This window comes from Branchiostoma belcheri, unplaced genomic scaffold, assembly GCF_001625305.1.
Source record: "Branchiostoma belcheri isolate BF01 breed outbred unplaced genomic scaffold, Haploidv18h27 scaffold2, whole genome shotgun sequence".
NCBI classification, from domain to species: Eukaryota; Metazoa; Chordata; class Leptocardii; order Amphioxiformes; family Branchiostomatidae; genus Branchiostoma; species Branchiostoma belcheri.
In genome coordinates this window covers 6,873,123-6,887,269 of record NW_017803490.1, presented here as the reverse complement: position 1 = coordinate 6,887,269, position 14,147 = coordinate 6,873,123, and the positions used below count along the sequence as shown (strand labels likewise).

General features: G+C 39.7%; 2 protein-coding genes across 4 annotated transcripts in view; both read right to left on the bottom strand.

Annotated features, from left to right (window-relative positions):
* Positions 1 to 5: 5 nt before the first annotated feature.
* Positions 6 to 4,571, bottom strand: LOC109468882 (ras-related protein Rab-8B-like). Its single transcript, XM_019767260.1, has 7 exons — positions 4,420 to 4,571; positions 2,603 to 2,663; positions 2,329 to 2,389; positions 1,382 to 1,459; positions 996 to 1,082; positions 542 to 607; positions 6 to 146 (listed from the first exon to the last, which is right to left on the bottom strand). The coding sequence occupies exons 1-7, from the start codon at positions 4,550 to 4,552 to the stop codon at positions 6 to 8; spliced, it is 627 nt and encodes a 208-aa protein (XP_019622819.1). The 5' UTR covers positions 4,553 to 4,571.
* A 1,331-nt stretch (positions 4,572 to 5,902) lies between these two features.
* Positions 5,903 to 14,147, bottom strand: part of LOC109468837 (cytochrome P450 2J6-like) — a 10,071-nt gene continuing 1,826 nt past the window's right edge. The window contains exons 2-8 of one of the 3 annotated variants that reach the window (XM_019767180.1): positions 9,829 to 9,937; positions 9,076 to 9,340; positions 8,707 to 8,836; positions 7,718 to 8,177; positions 6,989 to 7,349; positions 6,619 to 6,754; positions 5,903 to 6,181 (exon numbers count right to left, since the gene is read on the bottom strand). In XM_019767180.1, coding sequence (XP_019622739.1) covers positions 5,970 to 6,181; positions 6,619 to 6,754; positions 6,989 to 7,349; positions 7,718 to 8,177; positions 8,707 to 8,836; positions 9,076 to 9,340; positions 9,829 to 9,917 — 1,653 coding nt within the window. In that variant the 5' untranslated portion in view covers positions 9,918 to 9,937 and the 3' untranslated portion in view covers positions 5,903 to 5,969. The remainder of the gene's footprint in view (positions 6,182 to 6,618; positions 6,755 to 6,988; positions 7,350 to 7,717; positions 8,178 to 8,706; positions 8,837 to 9,075; positions 9,341 to 9,828; positions 9,938 to 14,147) is intronic. The other 2 variants (XM_019767178.1, XM_019767179.1) reach the window with 2 other exon arrangements.

Here is a 14,147-nt window from a genome sequence, read left to right as displayed (position 1 = left end):
TTAAGTCAGCAACTACAATTACTCTTCTTCAAGTCTTCGTCTGATTGGTCGAGTTTGTCCCATCTGATGACATCACGCGCGCTGACTTTCCGTGACAGTTTCCTGGATCTGCAGTCGTTCATTTTCTTTGCCAGCGCCAGAAAAGCCTGGAACAAAATACAACTCCAACACTTAAAATTCTGGAATACCAAGTTTCTAAAAACAGTATTAGCAATTTACCAGATACCTTTGACCCAGTGTTGACATCACACTTCAAAGAAGCCACGTGACAAGCCTCACTGGGTCAACCTACTGAAGAAGACCAGAGTAACTGGTCTAAAGCTCTAGGTGAAAGAACTTAATTGTGTTGGATCTAAAATTTAACTTGAAACAATTTAAATTCGTAATTGTTTAGCTGTAAGTTCAACTGAATTGATTCAAATAAACCTAATCTCATTAACATTTTTGAAGATGTGTAATGCACATACAGGGGGATAAAACCTGGTTCACAGAATGCCATCCTATTTCTTACTGTATTGCTGTAAAACTTTTCATATTTTACCTCCTCCACATTGATATTTTCCTTGGCACTGGCTTCTATCAGCTCCAAGTCAAAGCTATCTGCAAGCTGGTCAAAATAAAAAGGATATAAACAAAAAAGTATAAGATAATAAAATGAACAATAAACAGCAGAGATTTCTAACAATGTAACATGTCTAACAAGTAGTTGTCACATGTTGACATATACTGCATGATGAATGAAGTTCAACAATAATATTGAGAAACATAATAGCTGTGATATAGTGCTCAAATAGTCCTTTTACTATGCCTGACTTTAAAACCTGCAAAGACTTTACCTTATAACTCTGCATTTCAAGCATAAAGTGTAGTGCTAGTCAAAACTGAATTCCCTAGGGAATGGCTGCACTTTTGCATAGTGGAATCTTTAGAATATTTTCAAGCAAGCCCAGAAAGGCTACGCCCCTGAGGCGCCACCAAAAACTAGTTTTTCCTACCTTCTGTGCCCTTTCCAGCTCCACAACTCTGTTCTCCATGTCACATTTGTTGCCTACAAGTAACAACTGTACATCTGTGGATGCATTCTGGGGAAAGGAATTATAGTTAGTGTCAACCTGAATGTAGGACTTATACTAGCATGAAAGTTCATCTGAGTTGAGTTAATTTCTTTTTGAGTTGGAGAACAGTTTAACTTTCTTCGTAAATTTAGGATTTTTTTACAATTTCATGTCATCTTACTACTAATACACAATGTAGATTTGTACACTTCATCACCTTTCTTTTAGAAGACATCAAGGAGAATTACAATGCTAATTAACTAAGCCTAGCTCATTAGAATGACATAATTAGTCTATATGTAGTCAAACCTCCTATCAAATCTGACCTGTTCAATATTTCTCAGCCATTTTGCCAGGTTGATGAAAGAATGCTCCCCAGTTATGTCATACATCAGTAGGATACCCTGCAATGTAAAACAAGAAAAAATAAGACATGGTACATTCAAATGCCATATATGATATAAGAACAAGTGGTTAACTATTATTTGTATCTGTATAGCCGGTATAACCTTGGTTGGTAACTCTGGTACATGAAGGCATGGCTATTTCTTGTTCTCTTCTGGGGTGGTATTAGGTACTTAGTAGTTGGGACGTCCACCAGTTTATCAGTCATTTTGTACATCATGCATAGTCTGGACATTTTTCTTCTGTCCATTGTCTGTGAGCTACATGTACAACAAGAATTCAGAGATTTTATACCTCCATGATAAGTCTTATTATGCACACCCTTGAATTTTAGGATTTCCTCATTGATTATACAAATTAAGTCCTCATTTGCATAATTTACATCTGACTGTGTACATTTTTTGTCTACACTACCTACCTGCCCAAAATCATAAAAATCTGTAGATTCTTTCTTGACTTATTGAAAGATTTTCTAGTCTCGAGGTCCAAATTTGAGCTTGACCTTTGTCTTCCCAAGACCTACCCACATACCAAATATCATAGCAATTCATAAAGGCCTTCTTATATATAACTCATGCTGACCAAATATGTGGAAATGCAAAGACACACAGGGAGTCACAGACAGACAGACCAAAAACAATACTTCCATTATGAACTTTTAGTACTTAGACTTACGGGTACTCACCGCCACCCTGCTTTCGGTGACGGACAGGGAGTGGCGCCCCTGCCCATTGAGGAGCTGCAGACCACAACATACACACACAGAACTTGTACGAGCGACCACCCCATCCAATACCCCCCCCCCCACCGTGTTGGACCCCTCAAACAATTGAGATAACTTGCACAAACTGGGAAGAAGAAGACTTACAGTGGCCCCCCTGTAGTAGGCTGTAGTTAGTGTACGGTATCTTTCCTGTCCTGCTGTGTCCCTGAAATACAGACATGAATTAAAATATATAAATTAGAGCAAAGTATATACAGACCCTGTATATTCAATGTTTAAGATTTAGAATTCTTAAATTAAAACAAAATCTCATTTACGGGTACTCACCGCCACCGTTTTCAGTGGCGGACAGGGAGTGGCGCCCCTGCCCATTGAGGAGCTGAATTAACTGGGAAGAGCAAGAGAAATGGAAACTTACCATATCTGCAACTTGTATGGTTCCCCGTCTAATTTGATCATTTTCTCCTTAAAATCTATACCTGAAACACAATACGGTAAATGACCATCACAATCTAATATTGCTTAAAAAAAGGCAGATATTAATACAGAATTGCATATATGTTTACCCTAATCTGCTATTTTTTTATAGGATTTGAATGGGTTAAATTATATCTAACTTGTAATGTTACATGGTCCAGTGCAGATTATACATACTATTAGCTACAGGTTAACACCACCAGTTAACTTTCAAATACCACTAGTATACGATTCCAGACAGTTACCACTATTGAATTTTCTCATAAATTATGCAAATCACATCTTCATTTACATAATCAATATCTACCTATTTATATTTCAATTAAATATGTCATAAGATTGAATCAGTGAAATTGAATAGTCCTATCTTGGAATTTGCATTTACTGGTAATAAGCCCTAGGCCTAATATAATGTGGTCTAAAAAACAGGGCAAACCCACAATGTTATCAGTGACATCAAACAGTGACATTCCTCTAACAATGGTTCGTTACCATGTTAAGGTTTAAGAATTTCCAACCTTGTCCACATATTTGTTTTCTACCAATTAAAATTGCCATTTATCAATATCTATTATAATTCTTGTGAGAGAAAATTTTCAAGATTGTGTGCAATATTCCCTTAGGAGAAGGTACCTATTATAATTATGACTTGGGAGGGGGGTTTAGGGGAACAAAGAAGTGTTAATAATTAAGTGCATACCATGACTTGCTTGTACTGCCTTGAGGCACTGCAATGTGTTTTTCTTCATACATAATCTACTGTGACAGTAGAGGGTGCGTTTAGAAAGAAGCTGCAAATTTGAGCAAAAGAAATTCCACTTTTTTTACTGTATTTATAAGCAACATTATTTAAACTCTCGACTTTCTACCAAATTGTTTAGTCACCACAATAACTGCTTTGAGTAAACACTGAACAGAAGGGCGACTAAGGCCTAGGAAAAAATGTTGTGTTTCCTGTTTCAGTCCTGAAAAAATTTAAGGGTCAGTAGGGATTATCTTGTTTGATACAAGTGTAATACACTTTGGCCATCTTTAGTGAACCAACTTATACAATCAAACTTTCAAAGTAAACTTGCATGACGACATTTATATTTTCAATTTCAATGTTGAAAAGGCATTGGCCAATGACTTTAAAGTATTACTGCTAGAAATTTGAATGTTGAAAGATATTAAAACTTGTAACGTTATAGACTAAAATTGATTTCTAATGCATATATACATAAATGACAGGAGTTATAGGCTGCAAACATGTGATTATCAACTGTTTATTTTATGTTGTACTTTTAGTTTTTTGTACATAGATTTTTCTGCTATTTTTGGCAACTGATCACCTGTGATAATGAATTAAATAAGAAACTAACATATTCTAATTCCGCTTGTTGAGGAACTGGCTGTTTGTAATTTAAAGTGGTTCTGCCTTCTGTGTTTGATTTCGGTAAACAAACTCAGATAAACAAAACGTTAGACGAATTATTTTACAGCGGCAATCATGTAATTTCAAGCAACATTTAACATTTGAACAGACCAATGTCAGACCATCTGTCAACTACTTGAGACTTCCGTGATTATTTCCTGATCTTTGTTGAACACTGAACAAACTGGCATCACCGTAACATTGACATAACATAAAGAAATCTGTTTACATTTTTCAGATAAGTACTAGTACTTAGTCTGTAACGTTATGTAAACACTAACAGATCGTATACTAGTGTTGGAATTTGGGGTAATTTCCACCAAATGTAAGCATTTTATACTCACCGATGGTTGAAATATAGCTTTCTAGAAATCCTCCCCCGCAGAATCGGTGTATAAAACATGTTTTTCCGACGTCGATGTCGCCTAAAACAAGGATTTTGAAGATCGTGGGTTCGTCTGCTGCTGCGGCGGCCATGTTTGTTTTGTGGGCGATGACGAAACCAGCAGACGAAACCATTATCGTAACGGGGGGGGACAGAAAAGCAGCGCCATGCTAAACCGTATTGTTCACAGCGTCACCTATTGGTTATGTAGAGTAATGCAAGGATGCATATGGCAGCAACATTTTCGTACAACTGTCGTAGAGTGACTAGATATTTTTACCTCCATGAAAAATGGAGGTATTGTTTTTGGTGTGTCTGTGTGTGTGTCTGTGTTTCCACGCATTTGTAGTCAGCATAACTTCAAAACGCCTAAATGGATTGTGATGATATTTGGTATGTTGGTAGGATCTACAAATGTAGGGAGACAATGGTCAAAGATGGGCCTTCTGGTGGCTGACCTTGGTACTGCAGCAGACCTTCGGGCAGAATACACAAGTATGTGTCCCAGTGAGGTTGCATGTTTCATACAAACGACATCAACATACTAGTATACGATTTATGGATGACGAAGGATAGTGACCAAACTGAAATGATATCAAACACACACCCATGCGATACACAGATATTTATTTATCAGACTCTCAATTTTCAATATACAAGCTTTGTATCATCATAATTCCTCATAAAAGATATGTTTGAAATATACAATGGTATTCTTTTGAAATTCAAATCTTTACATACGTTGCGCTAAATACAATATATCTTACGGAATAATTCAGAATTCCATATATAATTGTTTCCTTAACATCCAAAGTTGATAAACAATCATTGCGTAAAATACATTTAGAGGATGCTTTTAAACTACATAATAGTTTTCTTTTAAGATTCATTTCTTTGCATTCGTTGTACAGCAAACATAATGCTGTAGAGAATACTTAAAAGTTGTATAAAATTCCTTTAACTTTTTTTTACATTCATTTGTCAATTTGACAAATGCCTACGTGGCATGGAATCTACTCATGGAGTTTGTTAGTCATTTGTTGCAGATAAAAGATAGCTTAGCCTGGATCCTAGACTGTTGCCAGGACCTACACAGGCCAGTTCTTCGGCAGCAGGGCCAATATGGCCCGAGAAACGTGCTTCAACGTCCCAAAGATGGCAAGATTGATTTTAAGCGAAGCAAGTAACAAGAAATGTACCCTTTGACATCTCAGTGGTATCATAAACGGCACAGCTAAACATTGAAATTTACCTGACTTTTGCAAACAGGTTTAGGGTGGGAAAAGTCGTATTCTTGCCACAGTCAACATGTTTTAAAGCTGGCATAAACGAGTAGCCTGCAGTGGGTGCCATCCTATTTGTATGCCGGGGCTCCCGTACTAGCTAGTTGTTAGGAAAGCGAGTATAGGAGCCCCGGCATACAAATGGGATGGTACCCAGGCTAAAAAAAACGAGGTATGTCACAGCTAATACTGACATAGATCCTGTCGGGAATTCTGAAGGCATATTTTAGATGCTTTCTTCAAGAATGTCTCCAGTCGTCCTCCTGATAGCGAGGACCTCGAAGGCCGGCGGGCTCAGGGTGATGCCGAGCTTCCCCTTGCTTGTGTCCGGTGCAGGGGCGCCCTCTGGCAGCTGGAAGCTGAAGTGCGTCATCATGGTGGTGAAGAAGATCAGCAACTCGTTCCTGGCCATCTGCTCTCCGATACAAATCCGGCGCCCTGGGAAAACATGAGACAAATTACAGCTTAGAAAACTTACATTTCAAAACAAAAATGCATAATGTTTACCTTGATATATATGGTCTGATGTGTTCATTCTTAGTCAAACACATTCATACATATGGTGATAGGAAGCTTAATACCTCTGCTATAGAATTGCAATATGATGTAACCCAACACTAGTTACCATGGTGACAGACGTCTGGTTCAGGCCATTGACCTTATTTGTTTGGAGAAGAAGAAACAGGGCAAAAACAATATGTTTTTCTTTGGTAAACATAATTAGACGGTATTCTTAACTCCATAACAGTTTTTTCGTAGACAAAAAAAACACTGTATTGGTTTTGCTGGCGTCCATGGGTGCCGCCATGTTGGATTCTGACGTCATGGCAATTACCATGAAGACGACATAAAATGGGGCGACAAACAGACAAAACATACCTGCAGAAAGGGGTTAAATGCATCCATCTTCTGGACCTTCCCATCATCCCCCAGGAACCTGTTGGGATTGAAGACTTCCGGTTCCGGAAAGTACTTGGGGTCCATGTGTGCGGAATAGATGTTCATACAGACCTAAAGGGGTAAAAAAAACATGAAAAATTATCATTATAGTCATTACTATCATCATTATCATCATTATTATTATAAGGAATTTTAAAGATTTTACCGGATGCTGACGCTGAAAAAGGAGACATGAGTAATATAAAACCTTACAAACGTCTATAGAACTTTGTCCAGGAAAAAGCAGGGTTGCTTTTTAAATTTTTTTCCGTTGCCTCAAATGTTAAACTTGAAACCAGTACAAACCTGGGTGCCTTTGGGGATGCTGTAGCCTCTCAGCTCGACGTCGACTGTAGTCATCCTTGGAACCGCTAGGGGCGCCACGTTACAGATCCGCTGAATCTCCTTGATCGTTGCTTCCGTGAAGGGAAGTTTCGAGACGTCGGCTAGGGTGGGAGCCTTGCCTTTCCCGACAGCCGCCTCCAGTTCGTCCTGCACCTTCCGCTGGATTTCCGGGTTCAGGGACATGTAGAGAGCGGCCCAGTGGAGCGTGGTGGCGGTGGTCTCCATCCCTGCAGTCAGCAGATCGGCCACCATCGGGAGTAGATGGGACGAGTCGGCCACATCTTTCTCTTGTAACGCGTCGAAGTAGGCGTCCACAAGGTCCCTGAAAAGAATGAGTGCACAAAACCGTTAGCAGCTTGAAAAACACAAAACAAAATGACCTTAAGCCTGTATGAACTTCCTATTTTTTCGTAATTTCAAAATTTAAGATATACACACATGCATTGCAACAAACAGTTTATAAAATGATGGCCTTTTTTCCTTAGTCAATCTAGGCCCCAATCCTGTTTGCTAGAGTCACATTTCCAAACTGATAGCCAAACGGGTAAGCCCACCTGTTCTGCCGGCCGAACTGAAAGTGCAAAAAAATGATACTAACTGTAGAATATCCGGCGGGGCACCGGTTTGGAAATGTGACTGAACTACACAGGCTTGGCGAATGCCTTCTTTTACACGAATGTTCCAACAAACCTCGGTTTCCCGGGAACTCGGCTGCCCTGGTGTTGCTCAATCTTCTCACGAATCAGTTTCTTAAAGTCCGACATGTTGTCCATGACCGCCTGCCCCAAGCTCTTCACGAAGGGAATATACCTCAGCCAGGGGTAGACGTTAAAGATGGCGCCGTACATGGTCATCAGGTCGAACCCCCGGGTGATGTTCCCGACAAAAGCCTTGAACTCCGGATCCTCCCACCCGTAGTGCTTCCCGAACACAAGTCGAAGGATGATGCCGGCGGACGACTTGGTCAGCATGCTTCCCATGGTGCCAATCGGTTTCCCGTCGTGCCTGGCGATCTGGTGGCAAAGATGGCGGGCCTCCTGGGCGATGTCCTCCTCCAGGGTTTGTTTGCCGAGACCGAATTCTTTCAGGGTCTTGAGAACGAACTTTCGGTTCAGCTTGTGAGTTGTGGCGTCGTTGACGAATCCAATCCCTGCAATCAAAAATGTATACATTATTGATTTTATAATATTATATTATATTACTATGTATATTTGTGCTTATAAACCTGCAATTCTCCTCTGGTCTCTCAATCACTGACGAAAGCTAGTGGATACTAGCTCAAACGTCTGACCGTTTCCAACATCATATCCAGTTGCTTGAGTAACTGCTTTTTGGCGTTTTAAGTTATTATTAAGTTTTGTTACTTTTGTTGCAAGGTACTAGGTTTAAATGGCAAACGAGTAACCAGCTCCTTGCATCCACCGCTTTAAATATATCAATTATTCTTATGTTCCACATTTTTGCCAGCCAATCACGTCACTTCTTGCCGGTATGCAGCAACGTGATTGGCTTAACTTTCCCTCCAATAACAGGAAGGGGAGTATCTGATTGGCTGAGGGATAACCAATGCTAAATACAGTAAGAATAGTGGTTTTGCTTGCCCGCATGCCATATTGGTTCAGTCATTGGGTAACATATATTGTATAGATTTGAGGTACTGTGACTAGTAAGACACGTACCCTTGGAGTCTGCGTATTCTTTATAGATGTAGAGATGTGAGGGACGCATGCGGAACTCGTCAGCCTTGTTCACAACGGCCTCCTTAATGGCGTCCCAGCCACACAGTATCACCAAATTGTCCATCCCAATCTATTACACAAACAAACGGACAAAAACAAAATGAGTACTGTGTCGTTGAAGATATTCACAAGTCTCAACCTAGGCTCGTGTTCTCGCGAGACTAGGTCACATCGTGATCAAGACAATTACCTTATGTAGATTTTGAAGTTTTTTTCTACTCTGTTTCAATGTTTTTTATCTTTGTTATTTGCAATTAGCCTTCGGGCAGGAATTTGCAATAAACGTTCATTATCGTGAACGATGCTTACCCTGACAGAGTACACGTCTCCATACTTCTTGCCATATCCTGTGAGGGTCTTGAGGGGGTCCAGAGCGACCTGGTGCATGTTCCCGAGGATCGGTAACCCCCTGGGTCCCGGAGGGAAGTTCCTCGGGCGGAGCAGCCATTGGACGGACAGGAGATGAACCGTGGTCAGAAGAAGCGTCCCCATTGGTCCCACGATGAGGAGGAACCTGGCCAATAGGATGAGGGCGATACCCCCCGCGACGACACTAAACTCGTCATGTAGCATGCTGCAGGGTAGGTACAACAATGGGGAACCGTTAAAAATGTTTCACTTTAGCCAGACTGTTGCCAGGGACGGGGAATCTGGTGGTAACCGTTAGAAATTCTAAACGTTTCACACTAGCCTGGATGCCAGGGCCAGTATACAGGCTACCTCCTTGGCTCCAGGACCTAAGTCTGGATGCCAGACTGTTGCCAGGGCCAGTATACAGCCTAGCATGTCTAGGTCATGAGATATCAAAACCGGACGTTCGCTTGCAGTGCCATAAGGACCCGGTATGTGGTCCAAAATCTAATCATTTCCAGGTCTCACCAAGACCTACCCACCTACCAAATATCAAGTCAATCCATAATATATATGACGGATGTATATATCACCTGTCTTGTCCGTTGTAATTTGTGTACGCAAAATCTTTGCAATTCAGGCAGTTTCATCACTGCTGAAAGGTTTGCTTTTTTGTGTCACGAATAGAAATTAATGAGACATGGTTGTCACCTGGGTAGCTCAGGGGTTCGGATTCTGCCGATCACCTTTCCCCACCAGTTCTGGTTCAGTTCCGAGATCTTTCTGCAGTTGGTTTCCATATTGAAAGGACCGCGACAGTCTGTGGTAAATACACAGACAAATATGTAAATATTGTACAATGAATGCAGTGGAAAATGAAATACATTTTATTAGCCAGTGTCCTAACTATGAGACCGAAAGAAACAGATTATTTCAGACAGTTACAACAATTTCTCCATCCTTTCGTCATTTAGAAGATCACCAAAAAACTGCATTTTTACTAAGATCGCAAAACCCACTAATTGTGAAGAAGGTGGGACTATTCATTATCCACTGCCTTCAAAGAAGAAGTCGAACCCCATAATAGCTAGCGTAGTAGTAGAAGTAGAAGTTCCCCAGACAGTTGTTACCTGTCTCCTGTTGATACTTGATTGTAAAAGCAATTAGCCTTCGGGCATGATTTTGCGAATAAAGTTACAATACACATTCAAATAGTTACGGATGGCAGAACATTTTATTGGAAAAATGCTTGTCCACATCATAAATTAATGATGTTACTTCCTATCATGTAGTTACATAAAAAAAGAGGGCTATTCTATAATTGTACTCATAAATTATGCAAATGAGCTCCTGATTTGAATATTTAGCAAAGTTATGAACGCCAACGAAAACATGACCTTCTTAGCTTGGTGAAGGTGAAGAAAGGTCATACTCGGCAAAAAGCTGACCCAGCCAAACACTGGCATACGGACACATGATTGCATCATTACACATGACGTCAAATGGACTTTAACCCTTCTGTATTTGTCCAGCATGTCTATCAGTGAGATATCGACCAAACGGGTATTTGTGATTCGTGCACACTCCTCCATGGAGTGTTATACCGTCAAAACTTAATCAAGTCTTCCCCAAGGACAAATAAAATCCATGCAAAAATCTGCTAATGCTTCAGTCACATTTACAAACCAGTGGCCTATCGGGTAGTTTCTTTTATTCAGAAAAAAACAGTAGTGAATACAAATAAAAGGACACAGACTATATTATAAGTGGCTGCGCACTCAAGTAGGGCACGAGTTATACATTCTCGCATGCGCGCAGCCACTTTTACAATGAAAAATAAAGGTATTTCACAAGACGTTTGAAAGAGTCTGGAAAATTTTGAAAATTTCGTCAGAAAATTTGAAAATCGCGTATTTTAAGGACTTATATTTCACTTTCGGGCGTGGGACTGCTAGCTAGCAGCTGATGGTCTATTTCTGGGATCGAGCCGGCCCTGGTTATTTCTTCCCCACATCTAAAATTAACCTTTTGAGAAAATACGCTTTATTCAAGCCATGAAATAATTGTAAAAGCATCGACAGCAGGCCCCCGTTGTGGCATCGGTTGGGAACTGAAATGTTACCCACTATGTACAACTTTAAAACGATGCAACTCACTCAGGTTTACATTGGAGATACCAAGCGCTTCTAGCTCTGCTTGACTGTTTCTAACAGTCAATTAGATAATATAGAAGTCCAAATACTACGTAAGTTTTAATGGGCCTAAATTCCCCTCCTAGCTCTGATTGGCGAATGTTTTACCGCCAATGAGATATAGGAGGTTACCATGAAATCTTATCTTTCAAATAGCTCTGTTAGCATTTAATTTAACATTTTAATGTCTTGGGGTGGTGGGACTACGGCGCACAGATATGTCAACTTTGTATATTTAAATGTTAATTGTACCTTTTTTTGTTGTGTGGCGCTGTTAATATCAGTTGTTAACTTGAGTGCAGCGTCACACTGTCCTTGTTATGTTTTGATGTTTTGATGAAAAAAAAGGAAAGCCGGTGATACCGGACATCCTAGCCCGGCCGGCGCCTGCATAAATCGGCTTCAGCGATCTTCTAAAAATGTGGCCATGAAAGTATTTGCGTAATTAACATGCTTCGGCGCAACGTATATAACCAGAAGTCGGCTTGACAAACGGAAGGCTGTCAAATTGCCGTAGGATGTTTATGTTGGAGAGGAAGTTTACACACCAGGTAGTACTACATGCGGTTTCCGTTACTTTTCCGGATCGGATGTACACCGGGGGTGCCAAAGAATTCGTACGAATTTTACGGGATCCATATGCATTTTAGGGAATCCATACGAATTTTACAAAAAAAAACGATTCATTACAAGAAAACTATTTTTTGTCATCTTTTTCTGAAAGGTAGCAATTTTATTTCGCCCCCCTTCAGCTTTGAAAATGTGACGTAATACCAGTAGGTTATCGTCAGAGTGCCTCTTGCCCTATCATTTACCTGTCCTTATTTCTTTAATTTCCAAGTTTAAGTTTAGTTTAAGTTTAAGTTTAGAATTCAAAGGTTTACTACAAATGAGTCGTGCCAAATGTTGCAAAAGTATTGACACCCAGTTGGATATTTACATCTGATTGGAGATTAAATAATTAGTGACATATTTGTCCTTGAAAACGTTCTATTCCGAACATACGGTCAGTTCTACCATGTTCATTTGCTCGAGAACAAAGTACATGTACAAGGACGCCAGGTACAACATTCATTCCACTCCGTCCATACGGTCAGTTTTAACGGAGGACCAGAGTACAAGGACGCTCGGTACAACATTGTCTTACTTTATTGTTTAGATATTTAATTCGCCGTGTAACTTTATATTATCTTGTACCTATTTTGAGTTAATTTGTTTGCTTGTCCCTTAATACATTGCAAGTTAAATGTAAATGTAATAAATGTATGTAAATAAGAGATCGTAAAATTAATAGGATTTGGGAGAGTCCACTAGACAAACCTTCAGGTTTCTTGGGCTCTCCAGCATATATTTGCTTGTATATAATTTCATTTTATACTGTTACTTTACTGTGCAAAATGACAATAAACAAATAAACATTCATTCTACTCCCTCCGTACGGCCAGTTCTAACAAGTTTATTCGCTCTGGGACTAGAGAAATAGAGTACAAAGACACCCAGTACAAAATATATATCATCCATTCTATCCCGACCATACGGTCAGTTCTAACATGTTCATGTGCTTGAGGAGCAAAGTACAAGGACGCTCGATCGGTACAAGAGTCGCTGAATAAAGTGCTACCTTCACCTTAAAAGGTGACCGTTGGCCAACTTCAGCACAATTTGCATAACGGATGTTGTTTACATAGAGAAAACTTAGGGCACCGTGCCATACTTGTTTACAGGTTGTGGCACGTATTCACATCCTGTGTGCTGAAGCTATCGAAGGCCACACCAAGTAAATTTCATAAATGACATTCTCCACAGACTCCAAATCTAATGCGATAGCCCCCCCCCCAAAAAAAAAGAAGATTCCTAATTCTCAAATTTCGACAGCATGAACCTTGTTAAACAAGAAATGATACTTATATTATGCTACGTTTAATTCGAAATATTACAACATTCATTTCTCACTGAAACAACTTTGAAAAATTAAAGTTTTCAACAATTCTACCAATGGTTTTGATTCAGTGGGAACATCACATATACTCAGCAACCATCACATATTAAAGTAATGAAATACATGACTGCACCAAAGTAAAGGACAATACATTAAATCAGAGCCCTGTCTTGTCTCCTCTCTTCATGTTTATTTACAATTCACAGCCCGCGGCATCGCAATAGACATATTTGCCCACTTTGGGCTTGTTGGCCACTGCCAGATGGCAACAAAATGTCTTTTTTTTAAATCAGGCAAAATTGTTTACTTAGTGTTGCCTAATTACTGACGAGCTAGCATCACATATCATTGTCACTTCTAACCTTTATACAGTTTACCAACTAATCTCGTTAATATGAACACAACAGAAGTCGGAGTGACCCAAATGTTTTTGTTGCCCCAAAGCAATTTGTCACCAAAAAATGCCAAAATATCCAAAACAAGAAACAGGTCTCCTGCAGTACCAGGTAAATATGCTAGATGGCCCAAGAACGGCCTTCGCCTTCATTTTCCTACGACCTACAAATGTTACGACCTTACATATCAAAGGTTATCGCAATCTTTGTGCTTGGCTTCTATTTTATCCCTATTATAGGGATAAAAATGGATAATAGGGTAAATGAAATGAAATGAAAATGAAAATAGAACCTAGCAAAATTAAATGGTTGAACCAAAGACTGATTTTAAAAAAATGCCTGTTAGAAAGCCGTTGCTATGCCAACAGGAAAAATCAGAAACTTATCTAATCAATATGAAATTATTGCTAGATGTATTTTTTTAGAGAAGTCACCAAATTTGACGGTTCTAGCGCAAGCCGTTCAGGCGCTATTTGAGATGAAAGTTGGCGCGGGCCTCAAAAA